The following is a 16,838-nucleotide window of genomic DNA, read 5'->3' as shown; positions in this document are numbered from 1 at the left end:
TTTCAGAAAGTATTCAGACCCATTTACTTTTTCCACATTTTGTTACGTTAAAGCCTTATTCTAAAATGGATTAAATAATTTTTTCCCCTCATGAATCTACGTGTAGCCCATAATGACATTTAAAAAAAAAAAAAAAGTATAATTCCTATTTATATAAGTATTTACTATGAGACTCGAAATTGAGCTCAGGTGCATCCTGTTTCCATTGGTCATCCTTGAGATGTTTATACAACTTGATTGGAGTCCACCTGTGGTAATTTCAATTGATTGGACATGATTTGGAAAGGCACACACCTGTCTATATATGGTCCCACAGTTGACAGCGCATGTCAGAACAAAAACCAAACAATGAGGTCGAAGGAATTGTCCGTAGAGCTCTGAGACAGGATAGTGCCGAGGCACAGATCTGGGGAAGGGTACCAAAACATTTCTGCAGCATTGAAGGTCCCAAAAAACACAATGGCCTCCATCATTCTTAAATGGAACAAGTTTGGAACCACCGAGACTCTTCCTAGAGCTGGCTGCCTGGCCAAACTGAGCAATTGGGGGAGAAGGGCCTTGGTCGGGGAGGTGACCAAGAACCTGATGGTCACTCTGACAGAGCTCCAGAGTTCCTCTGTAGAGATGGGAGAACCTTCCAGAAGGACAATCATCTCTGCAGCACTCCACCAATCAGGCCTTTATGGTAGAGTGGCCAGACGGAAGTCATTCCTCAGTAAAAGGTACATGACAGCCCGCTTGGAGTTTGCCAAAAGGAACCTAAAGACTCTCAGACCATGAGAAACAAGATTCTCTGGTCTGATGAAACCAAGATTGAAATTTTTAGCCTGAATGCCAAGCTTCACATCTGGAGGAAACCTGGCACCATCCCTACGGTGAAGCATGGTGGTGGCAGCATCATGCTGTGGGGATGTTTTTCAGCGGCAGGGACTGTGAGACTAGTCAGGATCAAGGGAAAGATGAACGGAGCAAAGTACCGAGAGATCTTTGATGAAAACTTGCTCCAGAGTGCTCAGACTGGGACAAAGGTTCACCTTCCAACAGGAGAACGACCCTAAGTACACAGCCAAGACAACGCAGTGGCTTCTGGACAAGTCTCTCAATGTTCTTGAGTGAACCAGCGAGAGCCCGGACTTGGACCTAATTGAACATCTCTGGAGGGACCTGAAAAGAGCTGTGCAGCGACGCTCCCCAACCAACCTGACAGAGCTTGAGAGGACCTGCAGAGAAGAATACAGGTGTGCCAAGCTTGTAGCGTCATACCCAAGAAGACACGAGGCTGTAATCGCTGCCAAAGGTGCTTCCACAAAGTACTCAGTAAAGGGTCTGAATACTTACGTAAATGTGATATTTCCGTGTTTATTTTTAATAAATTTGCAAATATTTCTAAAAACCTATTTTTTGCTTTGTCATTTTTGCTTTGGTATTGTGTGTAGATTAATGAGGTAAATAAACAATTTAATACATTTTAGAATAAGGCTGTAACGTAACAAAATGTTGAAAAAGTCAAGGGGTCTGAATAATTTCCGAATGCAATGTAATGTGATATTTCTCCAACTGTGAGTAGGCTATTTTCAATATGGTAAATACAATTAAAGATTATTCATCTAAGGGTTATTACACTGACATTATCACTTAGCATTCCATAGCATTTCCCACCTGTTGATTTGCCATCTGTTTGTTACCAGGCATAGGCTACTTGCCAGTCCTATGTGAAGTTATCAAACATTAATATAACTTTACATACTAATGGAAAGTAACATGCTATGGGTGTAATAACACACAGTAGATGGCTCCCTATAGTTAAGATTGACTTGCCATCCTCATATGACCTTCAAAACCCATTGAAATGTCTTATTGGTCCATGGTTGTTACATCATGACTGTATAGGTTTGTTACATGATATCAACGCAGTACAAATTGGTGGTAAATGCTGTCTGTGAGAGGTGTGCCTGCTTACCTGCTGCAGGTGAAGCTGATGTGATCATCGTAACCAAGACGATCAGCCCCAGGACCGCTGCACCAAAGCATTGAATGCGCAGCAAGGTCTTGGGAATCACCACTGAACCCATAGAGAAGCTTAAACCCTCCATTGCATGGAAGTCAGGGCATTTTATCCACTTATGAAGAGAATAATCATCCCAGTATATACAGCAAACTTGAGAATGCAGGTCTTGGTTGTTTGGGCTCCCTCAATGTGCCCCTTCTTCCATATGATCTGCTTCTGGTAACAGAAGGGTGATTAAGCTGTGTGCAAAAAGAAACAACTATGTCAGAGAAATGCAATACATGATGTGAGCATAGACAGATGTCCGTCTGTCTACCAATCTGAGGACATAACAAAGCAAAGAATATAGGCAATAAATATGCAGCCCAAACAATATGAACACACACAATACGGAAAGACTAAAATGTTATGTTTATCCTAAAAATCACTCAATCTTAATGACCCTGACCTGACGGTGTGCTAGGCCGGACGCAGGCATGCTAGTTAGGTCAACCCTGGCGGGGGGGGGGGGGAAGAGTTCAGCTGCCTGGTTATGTCCTTTGTTCTCTCCTGGGTTAAGCTTTTATATTGGGGACTTGCACTTGCAACTCATTAAGAAGACACCCATCTGCAATAACAGGCCAGGCACTTGACAAAGGTGATGTAAATGCAAACTAGGGATTAGCTACAGTAAATTGCAAAGTGTGGGGGAATTTACCCGCACGTGCCAAAACCAGTTACAATGTAACATAACAATTGTGAATATGTGTGTCTGACTGGCAGCACTAGTAAATACTAATATTCTTCTTATTTACTAGTTCAGTTGCTTGGATTCAATAGCTGGAATTGTAATAGTTGTTGCCCTTGTCCCCTTCTCTGTGATTTGTCATTCTAATGGAATCCAGAAGAAACAAAACCCTGTCCATCAAAATGTGCAAATTTATGGGCAAAGACACAAAACATCCACATCAAATGAAATATTTTTCTTGACCAAATATCATGGAAAACCACTTTTTGTGCAGTATTAATTTACCAGCCTTACAAACCACTTAATGTCAATGTACTTTTGTGTATGGTACATAGGGTGGTCATCTAGGGTACCTGTTGACTTTCCATCACCATGAAGAAAAACAATGCACAGTAATTTCACAAAAGTAGTGCACTGGGCCTTTACTAGTCCTGTATTAGCTGACTGATTTAGACTACATGATTTTTTCCCCTTCTGCTCTCCCAGTCAAAAATCGCAGCACCCCCACCCACAAACTACATCCCTCCGCTATGCCTAACCGGTCTCAATGGGAGATTATTCTCGTTCACTACTAACGTTAGCTAGCTAGCCTGCTGCCTGGCTGGCAGTCTCGTCATGAGGTAGTCTCCGTCCTATCCCGACCCGTTTCCTAAATATCACTTGAAATATCTTATGATTAAATAAAACAAGTTATACTTTGTTTTTCTCATAAACAATCTTGAGTCAATATTCAACAACTGAAACAAACCATGGACATGTTTTAAACAGTTTAGCTAGCTAGCTTGGTAGGACTCGGTGTTAAAATAGATAACCGGAATCCTGTGCCCATCTATCCCATGCATTTACTACGTCCCAATCACAGACATAGCAGAGTACATCCTCTTACCAAAACGGAGCTTCACGTTCTGTTTCTCTTTGTCTGGACGTTTTCATATCCATAAAAACAATAACATGAAACCGGAATAGCTATCTAAATACCACTTGAAATAGCTAGCAAGTTAGTTTAAGATCAAGGAAAAATATAATTTTCCTTCCCGTTTTCTTTAGACATCTCTCGCTCTCACAGTGACCACTCGTCATGAGGATTGCAATAACTCCTCCCCCTGAACCCTTATTAGATATCTATTTTGTCAGGTCTCACGGCCATTGGCTACAGGGGCAGTCCTTCAAATAGGTCATTAGGTTGTCCAATTCAATGGTCCTATTTGGGTTGTCCATCTCTGTCGGCATCCATGGTTTCACGGCAACGTCGCGATGCACCCAAGCCCTTGAGCGATCTGCATGGGATCAAATGAAATGGGCAGACAGAAACAGACTGAAGGATAAATTCTGAACTACATCATACAGAAAATGTTGAACTTTTATTTTCCTTAAAGCATTGTCAGGGAAGGTAAGAGCGTCTGCTAAATTACTCAAATGTAAATGTATACAATACATTATTTTCCCTACCTCAAATATTTGTTAGCAAAATCAATAGACAGACCACTTATAGGCTGGGATATTGTGATTTTATAATAAACAGCGCATGTCAACAAATATAGACAAGACTATTAAACACTTTGAGTTAAATATGCAAATAGAGGAAAACAATGATTTGACCATAATCAAGTAGCACAACAATAAATTATGGTTAATCGTTGCCATCTAGTGGCATAAAATGTTCAGTAGAACATTTACATCAAGGATGGATTTGAAACTGAGCTCAGTCTGGCGACTGTACCTCTGATACTGAATCAATCTACAGAGCTAGTTAAATATTTTCTAGGGTTATAGAGTTTCTAGGGTAAAGTTGATTGTACCCACTGAACTACAACAACAAAAAATACAGAGACATTTGGCACAAAACAGATCAACGGATGAAATGAGTGATTCATTCATGTATTTTACTCCAATTGCAGTGAAACATCAACCATCGACTAATTGGACTTCACCTTCAGTGCGGTGTCTTTCAGGTTTCTTCAGGTGCACATCCTTTTGTCTGTCAAAACATCCATCAATTTTCCACGTTGATAAACTGTATTTCTATCTGCTTTTGCATTACATTTTATCACAACCCCCCCACACACACACATACACAAACACACACACCAGATAAAAAATAATGATAATTCTATGACACAGGAGACTGGTGCCGTGACTTAACAGTTTAATGTAAATCCAAGACAAAGTGTGATTACATTTCTACACATATACAATATGCATATGTGAGCATACAAATTCTCATGAATAACTCGATTCACCTCGGAGACCGAAGAAATGATCAAAAGTGACAGTGAATAACAAGCTAGAACATAGTTCACCACAACGCCAGCCCCTTCTCACCCTACAGTTAGTAAAGAGGACAATTAAAATCACTTTTTTTTTCTATGACAACGTTGTCGGTTAAAATCCTCCTGTAAATGTACAATGCTATCATTAGTTTTTCGAAGCCTATTATAAATTCACTCAATTTTTCTACAACGAAAATGATTAAGAGAAGCACACAACATCTTAAATGGTAACACAAGCGCTTAATAGCCAATTACTCAACTTGTTAGGAGTTTAATTAATCATTCTTCATTATTATATTTAAACATTCTATAAAGCCAGTAAAATATCCATTCTCATAACATACTCAGTAATATTAGTCTAAAGAACACGATACATGAACAGATTGAAACAAGGAGTCAACAAACACTTCTCAAAAAATCCCTGATAAACGTAAATGAGAGACAATTAACAAAGAAGTATACTAGGAAATACTGCAGCATACAATAGCCTGAACGACAACTTATGAGATTTGAACATCATTAACAAACCATATAGCAATGGACACACAACAGGGTCAGGGTCTGATGCTTTTTAGGTCTTGAGACTTTGTACCCATTTCATTGTGAATGCTGTTGTGCAAGTACAAAATCGAAATCACGATCAAGATGACTGCAAAATGGCTACAGTGTGACAGTTACAGCGCTTTACTGCTACGTCTCATCTCTTGTACCGCTGTCAACTGTGGAGAAATAAGGTTTGTGTTGGGCTTTATCTATGGGAATTCATTAGGCAAGAACCCATCCTCTGAAGGACTTTACTACAATGCTTATTTCCAATTTGAGCTGGAAAGAACTAGCTAAAGAATAAACTTTCTAAACCAAATTGTTTCAAACTGTTAGTCTATAATCAAAAGAGACCTCTAACATGTCTTTAGCAAGAGTTGAGAAGATTTTTTTTTATAAATAAAATACATTTTGGTTCTCAAGTACATGTGTACAAAAACTGGCCAAATGATAACACTTGACCTATTCCATTACAGACAGCATCAAACCCTTCACCAATTCAGCCTGAATCCCCAAAGAAAAAAACAATGAAGGAGGTGATTCCCTTGACAAACACACAAACACATACAGACCAACTCTCATACAGAAGGGCTTTAAGAATGTGTTGTTACTGGTTTATGGAGTTTCTATTATGTATATAACCTAAATCATCGTAAAATAAGTACTTTTCCCACCTCCCTGCTTCTTTGGGAGAATGTGCTATGCAAAGCTCCAATGAAATGATTGCAAAATGTTTCAAAGGAGTGTAGCGGTTGTAAGATTATTATTCTCGTCTAGTAAGGTGTTAAAATGATTCAAGTCACTTCAGATGGGTTTGGCCTGAGAAGACTAACTGGAAATGTGTGCCATGCCTTCAGGAATGTTTCGCAATATTTCAAACAAAGCTCCAGGAAGAGTACTCGCAAACACACTGTGGGAAAAGTTGGAAGCTGAGCACTTCTTGTGTAGCAAGAGTATTTCAAGAACAAAGCTGTAAAAATACCAGGCTTCACAAAGAGGCCGCTTTACACAGCTCTCTTTCATTGAAACCACATCTTAAAGCTCTGATGATATCGTTAAGTTATTTGGAAGGCAGTATTCTAACATTGAAATGGCTACAGTAGCAGAGGAGAGACAATGTTTAAAAGTAAAGCAACTTCATTACCACAAGAATTTCTTGACACTCTAAAGAAGCACATTTTGGTAATTGTAAGGTCACTGGATCTATGTTGATGCTCACATTTCTGATTAATATTTTCCTTAATAAAAACACATAACGCATGTTAAACAAAGTAGTATGATACTAACATATTTTACACATTCAAATACATGTTCTCATTCAAAATATAGCAAGTCCGTTGAAAAGAAATTGAGTGTAAGATTCAAAGGGCTTCTCGTAATTTGCTAAATTTAGATTATACATGAAAAAAAATAGAATGAAATCGAATATATCATATTTGAAAACCCCATATCGGAATAAAAATGTTGACTTTTTCAAATGAATTTATGCTGAGTCAAGTTGTTTTTGCTGGAATCACAGACTTATTGCATCTTGCATGGCAACAAATAATGTAGAAATCAAATCTTTACTTTAACTAATGGTCACTCAAGCAGAAATATTTAAAGCATTTCAGATGAAGCAGGTCACATATTACATTCATTTTGTGCTAGTGACCATTATTTTAAAGGTATTATTGGTATATTTTTTTTATTCATTTCACTCTATAGGTCATTCCATGGCACACTAACTTATAACATGTTTTTGTTTAAAAAAAATTCATTTGCTTACAACATTAATAAAGCTAAAATACAACTTTAACAACGTAAAAAACACTTATATAAAACAATTCGAAGAAGTTAGAGGATTCCATTTTTACATTTAGGGGGCAACAAGTGACAGATATCAAATAATACATTGTTCAAATCATAGATGTTTGAGAATGGTGGACTGCAAATGACAGTAAACTCCTTCAAAATAGCTCAACCATAAACAGATATTGTGGCAACTCTAATCACTCATATGTGTGTGTTGTGCACATACTGTATGTATTTCTACAGTACTATATGTGCACATACTGTATGTATTTCTACAGTACTATATGTGCACATCTCACTTGTGATTTGTGGACTTTTTTTCCCCCACCAAAGAAATTCAACATGTTGATGTACAGTACAAACACAAACAATCCCCAATGTGGTCTAGCAATAACTTCTGGTCTAAACATGTACCTTTAATGCAGACGTTATTGCCAGACCACATTGGGGATTGTTTGTGTTTGTACTGTACATCATCAACATGTTGAATTTCTTTGGTGGGAAAAAAGAAAAGTCCCCAAATGACAAGTGAGCAGAGAGCTATAGGGGCTGTTGGGTGTGCAGTATGGATGTCGGATTCTCTCTGCAGTGGAATGTTTCAGTAGTCTTCCTCTTTATGGAGGCGCCAAACTCTCGTGTGTAAAAGCATCTCTCTTATGTGTGTGCTTAGGCCCACAGGCCTTAAGGAAATGAACAAAAACATACAAACAAAGGTACAACACGGAACAGAAAGAAAATGATGTAACCAGCAATGTATACCTACTGCACGGTATCTCTACACCACATCTTTGACTGCCAGGAACCCAAGGCTTGCATGGTGGAGCCAGTTGGAGGGAGCACAGTGGCATATTGGTGAAGTACCAAGATGTTGTTGTTTTAGGTTTGGTTTGAGGAGCAAACCTGGGTCTGACACACTCAAGCCTAAATGACCTACAGTACCTATAAGGGCCCCAATGGATTATCATCAACTTTACAACCTTATTATCGTCACCGGTGTCTGAACACTGTACACAGGTATACACACCCTCCTAGGAATACTTAACATCAACGTACAGCAACTCCCAGTTACAAATCAAAATAGAAATGAGCCTAATAACAAATCATCAAAACACTTGATTGCAACTATCTGTAAAATAACACAATATATACTGTACCTACAGCCATTTCAAAAGTTCAATAGTGACATAAAAATAAAACAATCACTTCAAATGCAAGTACTATGGCATGATATGAAGGGATAAGGGGGAAGGCTCTTCCTAAAACCACAAGCAGTTCTGATGTGCCCACTTAATGAGGACAGTATAACATATAACAGAGAGATTATTCATATATCATTGGCTAAGACAAATAAAACGAATGTTAAATGAAGTAGCAAACACATAGAAGCAATAGGCCAATCAGTTCTCTTACTACATATCTGGTATCCCTTTCTGGTGGTGTGGTGTCTGTGAACACATTCCAAAGACAAAACAGAGATAGTGTTAACAAATGAAGCCCATTTCATAGGAAGACCTTCCAGGTGTACACTGTAGCATTTCTGTTCCGTTCCAGTCTCTCCCTCTCTGCTGAGAGGTGCTACACAACCCTCAGAGCAGAAAAGACTAAATCACTTCCATTTATCTTTGCAAGACAACAACAACAACACAACAACTTGTATCTTGAGTTAGGTGTGCATTCACGTAGCCCCTGTAACTCCTACCCACTGTTCCTACCAACCTGCTCAGTGCCAACATGCTATTCTTTTAGTCCAATTAACATGAGGAATGCCACCCTACCACTCTGCCATCCTCAGTTCCTACCCATCCCAACCCAAATCTTTCTAGTAGCCGCTCACTTACTCAGATCTGGGTTTAAATACTATTAGAAATCATTTCAAACACTTTAGCTGGGCTTGACTGAGTTTGCCTGGCACAATGGAAGTAATGCTTGCTAAACTGCAAACATAGCCCATCTGGCAATCCAGGCAGGCTAAAACAAATGTTCAAAGTATTTGAACATTTTCTAATATTATTTGAGTCCAGGTCTGACTCCTACCCAGCAACCCCTCTCACCAGCCCTCAATACTCTGCTTCCCCACTGCAACCAACCAGACTCTCTCTCACTGGCCTTCTCAGGATCTCAGCCATAGCAACCACAACTTCCCATCAGGCCTTTGCTATTTTTTGTCGAACTCTGGACTCTGTCACCCTATGTTGAACTCATCACATACATGTTTTTGACAGTCACATTCTTGTATTTCTGCATTTTCCATTACCCCAAAATGGATCCTTGTGCTAATACTTCTCTGTTCTATCATTCCTCTGAACCAATTCCTTGTGTGATATAAAAACAAAGTAACACATCTCAAACTTAAGCCATGGTATGTATGGATATCACGGTGACAAAGGCTTATACTGTACACATATTAACATTAATATCCAGCACACAACGTAACGAGGATTGATCTAACGACTTTGGTTCAGTACCCTAAGCAAGTTAAACTCATGCACACTTAACAAAAAAGCCAAAGGTCAGGCAAATATGAACTCTGACCTCTGAACTCTGTAGTATACTGTCATAAGGATAGGAAACAGAGCTAGGGGCTAAGCCTACACCTGGAAGAGAAATCAAAACTGCCCCGACAATAACATGTCAAACCAAGGAACCAGTTCCAGCTAGTCTGTTAGTTCTCAAGGTTCCAGCGACATAAACTGTGTCGTTATATCTGTAAGGCACTACAAGGGAACAATGGTCAAACCTAAGACTGCGGAGGATTCAGAGAATTATAGCACAAAGGTGCAAGAGGAGGTGGACTACACACACATGGCTGACAGTAGCACACGCACACACAGATAATCACGTTGTACATGCCTATGTTATTATAACCACTTTGTGCAATCACATTGAAAAAAGAGAAACAAATCAATTCTATTGGTATCAGAAAAAGCTCTTGATAAAAGAATCTGGGTGCAGACTGCTACATTCTAAAAACAGGGCCCGGCTATGACTCCTATACCTATAACATAAGTCTCCTCAAAAAGGTGAGAACGAAAAAATGAAGGGAAAATAGCTATAAATACATTAGAATGTTTTTTTTGTCTTTCGTTGGTTATATTTCCAGAAGATTCCTGACTCCGGTTGTCTGTTGGAGAAGGAGGGGTGCTTTGTTCTCTCTCCCACACCTTGAATGATTTGGAAATGTTTAAGACAGTTCAAGGCCATCGTTATTTTTTTAAATTCTTTGAAGAGCAGCAGGTTTCCGTATTTCACCTTCATTCCCAAATCCTCATGGGAATTCTCACATTGGGAATTCCAACATCCAGAGAGGGACCCCCAATTCAAGAGAAGAAAACAAAACAAAAAGCCGTGTTAGAAGAACAGAAACCCTCCATCTCTCTCAAACGCCTGTCACGAAGACCTTGCTGTAAAAGAATGAGAAAAATAAAATAAAACCAAGAGAGAAAACAAAGCAAAACTGGCCCTTTTGGAGAAAAAAATTCACCCCTCCTTTCCCTTAGAGGGGCTGTGTATTTCCCTTTTCCTCTCTGTCGTTATATCTTCAAGTTAAACGTGACAGTTTCATAAAGAATGCATGTCTCTCTATCTCTCTGTCCGTGGAGTAGGGATAGGGAGGGAGGACATGGGGTGAGCAGCATCAGTAGTGCTGGGGTCGGGGGAGGGGGGGGGGGGGGTTCTGGGTCTCCAGTGTGTTGGCTTGGCTCTAGAGGTAAGGGTACTGGTTCACCTTGGTGGGGCTCAGTGGGTATCCAGTGTAGACAGTGGAGGCAGGCGAGGCGCTGATGTACGTCTGGTGGGTAAACTGGGCCTGGTACTGGCTGTGGTGGAGGGTGGGCGAGGGCAGCACGCCGTGCCCCATGCTGACAGGCACCTGGTGGACGATGCCCGGTGTGTGGTATGTGGCGTGTTGGACCGTGTGGCGGGCCGAGCCCTGAGTTGCCACCAGGTGGGCCACGGTGCCTGTGGAGCCCAGGGCGACGGGCGCGGCAGTGTAGGTGTAGAGGTGAGGCTGGCCGGGCAGGTGGGTGGCAGCCAGGTGGGTGGCAGACAGGTGGGTGGCAGCCAGGTGAGTGTGCACGTTGGCAGTGTGAGAGGGGCTGTTGTGGTGCTGGAAGGAGTAGGGGGCCTGGGCTGCGATGGTTGGGGTGATGTAAGCCTGCTGGCGCCGGTGGCCTCCGTTCCTCTCAGCTACCATGTGCTGCTGGGCCTTGAGAGGGAGAGACACGAGGACGGAGTCAGTGCAATCCAAATTCTAGTCTGTCAGAGACAAACTTTCCACACGGTAAATGATACGAGGTAATTTAGATGGGTTCTTACTTGGCTCTCTCTCCATACCTGGCTGAGATTGAGAGGCTGCTGCTGCTGGAAGGGGTGTGGCCCCGAGCGCTGCTGTCGGTAAGCCATGCCCCCCGAAAGGTGGTTGTTGCCAGACATCATGCCCACGCCGTTGGAGGTTTTGAACTTATACGCCGAATTCTGATGATTCATTGCATCTGAAGCGGAAATGAGACAAGGGAAAGAGGTCAATCCAGGTCAAGAAAATAGCACGAGTACAATATACAAACACAAAACACCCAATTGTTGACCAAGGTAGCAACAGTAACCAATCGGGCGGGACTTAGCGAATGGGTAAACTGGAGTACCGACAATGATAATAATGATCATATTCAACTCAAATAAAAAGTTATCTCTACAGAATATAGTATTTCCTATACTCCAGATGAGTATCGACCATCCCTCCTTGTCTACATGGGTGTGCGGATCTGTGTAGGTACCTGTGTAGATATCTGTGTAGATACCTGGCATCAGGCGCTCACACTCGCTCAGCACCTCGCTGGACTGGCTCTTCAGAGGGGGGATGATGATGGTGCGGGGGTTGTTGCCGTTGCTGTAGTTGTCCAGCAAGGTGGTCTTGGAGTCATGGTAGCCGTTGTTGTTGGCCAGCCTGGACTCTACGGCATAGGGACTGTTGTTACTGGACAGGTCCGAGTCGGGGGAGTCGTGTACCGTCACACAGCTGATGACGTTCTTCCTATGCTTGTACAAGCTGCAAGGAAGAGGACGCACTCTATTTAATGCCTCATATAGTACTCATCAGCCTACTAACCTACTAACCAATGTTTGTGTTGATTCCATAATAACTTGTGAATTCAGATCAATTCACTGATAAATGGCCTTATGCCAATCATGTCCAATCTTATTACAGAATTCAATCAATCAAACATATTTTATAAAGCCCTTTTTACATCAGAAGATGTCACAAAGTGCTAAACAGAAACTCATCCTAAAACCACAAACAGCAAACAATGCAGATGTAGAAGCGCGGTGGCTAGGAAAAACTCTCTAGAAAGGCAGGAACCTAGGAAGAAACCTAGAGAGGAACCAGGCTCTGAGGGGTGGCCAGTCCACTTCTGGCCGTGCCGGGTGGAATTGTCTGGAACTGAAACGAAATCAAACCCAACTCTGTCAGTAATGACACTAAACATGGCCTCCTGTTTTGTATTAAACCCTGGCTCCCAGATCTCTGCACGTGTGTAATGTCTGACCCAAAATGGCTGACTTGTACCTGGTATGGTTGGTGTTGCTCTGCTTGTGATCATCCTCCTCGTCCGTGTCACTGCTGATGGTGATTATACTGACAGCCGGGCTGGGTGTATCAGGGATGATGATGGTCTGACGCGGCCTGTTGTGGTGCTGGTGGTGGTCCTGGGTGGTGCTGGAAGCCTGCTCTGCTTCGCCCGCTCCCCACCCTCCACAACCCTGTGGGGGTCCACAGCCGGAGCTGGAGGAGGGGGCGTGGTTCTGGAGCACAGCACAGCGTGGAGGGGTGTTCTCCTTCACCCGCTTGGAGCGCTGTGGGGACAGTACCGCCTGGGAGGAGGACACCTCGTATGCAGACACGTTCCTGCCGGGAGAGAGAGAAGAGAGGGATGAGCCATTATTAGGTTAACAACTACTACATACTACATACTATATACTTCTTACACATGTAAAAGGTCCTGTGTATGTACATAATAACAATACGCCCTTGTGTTCTGAATGGTTGAAGGTTGAAAGTCAGCAGCACCAGTCAACTGCAGGTGATGGCCGGTCACTGACTGTGTTGTGTTCAGACCTAAAGAGATCCTAGTTGTGTAGGAGGTCCTAGTTGTGTAGGAGGTCCTAGTTGTGTAGGATATCCTAGTTGTGTAGGAGATCCTAGTTGTGTAGGAGGTCCTAGTTGTGTAGGAGGTCCTAGTTGTGTAGAAGATCCTAGTTGTGTAGGAGGTCCTAGCTGTGTAGGAGGTCCTAGTTGTGTAGGAGGTCCTAGTTGTGTAGGAGATCCTAGTTGTGTATGAGATCCTAGTTGTGTAGGAGGTCCTAGTTGTGTAGGAGATCCTAGTTGTGTAGGAGGTCCTAGTTGTGTAGAAGGTCCTAGTTGTGTATGAGATCCTAGTTGTGTAGGAGGTCCTAGTTGTGTAGGAGATCCTAGTTGTGTAGGAGGTCCTAGTTGTGTAGGAGGTCCTAGTTGTGTAGGAGGTCCTAGTTGTGTAGGAGATCCTAGTTGTGTAGGAGATCCTAGTTGTGTAGGAGATCCTAGTTGTGCAGGATGTCCTAGTTGTGTAGGAGATCCTAGTTGTGTAGGAGATCCTAGTTGTGTAGGAGATCCTAGTTGTGCAGGAGGTCCTAGTTGTGCAGGAGGTCCTAGTTGTGTAGGAGATCCTAGTTGTGTAGGAGATCCTAGTTGTGTAGGAGATCCTAGTTGTGCAGGAGGTCCTAGTTGTGCTTACCTGGCAGTCATCTGATGCTGCTTGGTCTTTTTGGAAGAAGAGTTGTTGTTATTGGTCAACGGTTGCCTCATCACATGGGCCACGCCCACATTGAGAGGCTGATTCTGGTTGGATGGTAGGGTGACGTGGCCAGTCAGCAGCGCCGGCTGTTGCATGATGGGATTGTAATGGCCGCTGTGCTGGTGAGAATTCCTGGAACACAACATATGTCTCATCACTACTCTGAACCTGTATTTTATATGTATGTGTTTAAGTTTAAACACTGTCGTGGTGAACTTGCCCGATTTTAATCTCTAAGCACATATCTATTACAGCACATACGCACATACTGCTTTATTTGAGGGACTAGAGTTTAGACAAAGCATGTGTATTTCCCAGAGGAGCCTGTGGGTGGCAACAGTCACCGCATGACACAGAGGGGAGAAAAGAGAGCGGAAGAGAGGGGAGGGCATGGGGAGCTGACACCAGAAGCTGTAGAGGGATAGCTCTGCAGAGAAGTGTGACACTTTCACAATCATCTTTGTGAGGACAATGGAGCTGTGGGCGGCGAGAGAGGCAGAGAGAGAGAGAGAGAAAGGGAGAGAGGGAAAGGGAGAGAGGAAGAGAGGGAGAGCGAGAGGGGGAGAGAGAGAGGGAGAGAGAGACAGCGAGAGGGGGAGAGAGAGAGGGAGAGAGAGAGGGGGGGGGGATAGAGAGAGACGTGTCTGGCCACCACCCTGTCCTTAGACGGCACTGCTAAATTACACACACACGCAAACACACTCATATACCTGCATCCTGCTTATCTTCCTGCAGGCGCCATCCATCTAACATGTGATCCATGTGACACGCAATGCCTGGGATGATGTCCTTTTATGTGCATACATCTCATCTCCCTGAGGTAAATGTGCTCTTATAAAAGCCTCGCTGTTCACTTATAGACTGTGATTCATGGCAGCCCTCTGAGTGCCTGTCACAAGGCCATGCTCCTCTGTCAATCAGGACACTGCTGTGCTGATCCTCTCTGCACTTTGTAAACATCCGAACTTTCGCTGTTGACCAGGCTTTAATACACAGTTGGTCAATGAAACTAGCCTGGAATCTCATCAGGGTGAAATGGAGGATATAAAATTGGATTGCAGGCTACAATGAAACTACTGTACCTTTGTCATTTGGCTTCACTTACAGATATGCCAGGCTTATACTAGTCTAATCTTTCATGACTATTCTGGTCTTATAGGTTTTGATCGATTGATTTGTTATGGTAGTGTCTTGCATCTTTTCAGATGCCCAGCCCACATGGGCTTATAAGACACTGGATTGCCAAAAAGTATACAATTTACAGTGTGCAACATAAAGAGGAGGCATGTTCTTTACCTCCAGTTAGCCAGGGGCTGTGAGGCCATCATGGAGTCTGGGATGACGGTGGCGTGCTGGACCGAGGTGTGGGTAAGCTGCTGCCAGGCCGGGGGTAGGAGTATCTGCTGGGTGCCACTGGGCCAGGCCTGCTAGGGGGAGAGACGGGGAGAGAGGAAGGAAGAGAATAAGAAGAATTCTGGACAGCCACAGAATGAAATAGAACACTGTTTCCATTCTACCGTATTCTATCATATCTCTAATTAACCCTGCGCTTCAACCATGTGAGGTATACTTAAGCAATAAGGCCAGAGGGGTTGTGGTATATGGCCAATATACCATGGCTAAGGGCTGTTCTTACGCACGCCGCAACGTGGAGTGCCTGGACACAGCCCTTAGCTGTGGTATATTGGCCATATATCACAAACCCCCGAGGTGCCTTATTGCTATTATAAACTGGTTACCAATGTAATTATAGCAGTTTTGTCCACCAAGTTTAAACACTCAGTTTATAATCAGTCTTAGGTAGGAAGAACACATCTGAAAAAAATTTGTTGTTTCATCTCCCATTGTTTTAATTCCAGAGATTAAAGCAACAGGGAAAACAAGAGAAAATAATTGAATGCGCTAAAGTGTAACAAAAGATAAGGGATCCCTGTAAAAACACAAAACAGCCAATAGGTTTGCAGCAGAACACAAGCAGAACAACTGGCCAGCGTCTGGCTATTTAAACAAAGCCAGTTGAATTCTCTGGCCTTGCAGACAACACACATCAACAGTTCATAGATAGGACTTTGGATGTTTGATAAAGATGTGTTGCCTCTCCCCTCCTGGTTCCTGTGTGTGTGCTGAAGTGTTTGGCATTATCCAAATCAGTTCCGCTTTTAATTAAATTCACATTGTTGCTGTGAAAGGACGTGCTTTGTATTACTGGTGCAACACGCAGAGAGTTTCCAGGCATAATATGCCACGAGTCGAGTATGTGTGTGTGAGTGAGTGTGTGTGTGTGTCTGCAGCCCTAATAGTGCAGACACTATTAGCTCTATTGATTAGCACTTTAATGTGGGGTTCTAATGAATTGTTCCTTTATTAGCATTTGCATTCTATTTACCTCGGCAGCATCGGTATGTGTTGCAGCACACAGCACAGAGGACAAAGCACTCAATACTTAGGCCTACATCTGGGCTGGGCTCATACAGAGTGCAAGGCATACATCTCCAGGTCTATTCTTCTGGTGTCGTCCGCATTTCTTGGCACAATGTAACTGTTATACTCTACGGTTAAAAAATTATTGTAAGGTTGAACAGCGTATGACCGCTAGCTTGTAGGAGTGGAATTGTTTTGTCTGAGGTACGTTGGGAGAGATGATTAACTTCAAACAAAAACAGTCCATG

At 42.6% G+C, this 16,838-nt stretch overlaps 2 protein-coding genes across 11 annotated transcripts in view; both read right to left on the bottom strand.

Moving 5' to 3' along the window:
• LOC139540203 (UPF0606 protein KIAA1549-like) overlaps positions 1 to 3,974 on the bottom strand; it is an 87,708-nt gene extending 83,734 nt beyond the window's left edge. For 2 of the 4 annotated variants that reach the window (XM_071343819.1, XM_071343822.1), the window contains exons 1-2: positions 3,622 to 3,971; positions 1,961 to 2,247 (exon numbers count right to left, since the gene is read on the bottom strand). In XM_071343819.1, the coding sequence (XP_071199920.1) occupies positions 1,961 to 2,093 (133 nt within the window). In that variant the 5' untranslated portion in view covers positions 2,094 to 2,247; positions 3,622 to 3,971. Of the gene's footprint in view, positions 1 to 1,960; positions 2,248 to 3,621 lie in introns of all 4 variants that reach the window. The other 2 variants (XM_071343821.1, XM_071343820.1) reach the window with 2 other exon arrangements.
• An 885-nt stretch (positions 3,975 to 4,859) lies between these two features.
• LOC139540204 (homeodomain-interacting protein kinase 2-like) overlaps positions 4,860 to 16,838 on the bottom strand; it is a 95,175-nt gene continuing 83,196 nt past the window's right edge. For 2 of the 7 annotated variants that reach the window (XM_071343828.1, XM_071343829.1), the window contains exons 10-15: positions 15,466 to 15,596; positions 14,110 to 14,301; positions 12,906 to 13,244; positions 12,139 to 12,386; positions 11,675 to 11,832; positions 4,860 to 11,546 (exon numbers count right to left, since the gene is read on the bottom strand). In XM_071343828.1, the coding sequence (XP_071199929.1) occupies positions 11,043 to 11,546; positions 11,675 to 11,832; positions 12,139 to 12,386; positions 12,906 to 13,244; positions 14,110 to 14,301; positions 15,466 to 15,596 (1,572 nt within the window). In that variant the 3' untranslated portion in view covers positions 4,860 to 11,042. Of the gene's footprint in view, positions 11,547 to 11,656; positions 11,833 to 12,114; positions 12,387 to 12,905; positions 13,245 to 14,109; positions 14,302 to 15,465; positions 15,597 to 16,838 lie in introns of all 7 variants that reach the window. The other 5 variants (XM_071343823.1, XM_071343825.1, XM_071343826.1 and 2 more) reach the window with 4 other exon arrangements.

The sequence above is a fragment of the Salvelinus alpinus genome, chromosome 15 (assembly GCF_045679555.1).
Source record: "Salvelinus alpinus chromosome 15, SLU_Salpinus.1, whole genome shotgun sequence".
In the NCBI taxonomy this organism is placed as follows: Eukaryota; Metazoa; Chordata; class Actinopteri; order Salmoniformes; family Salmonidae; genus Salvelinus; species Salvelinus alpinus.
This window is presented reverse-complemented; position numbering and strand designations above follow the sequence as displayed.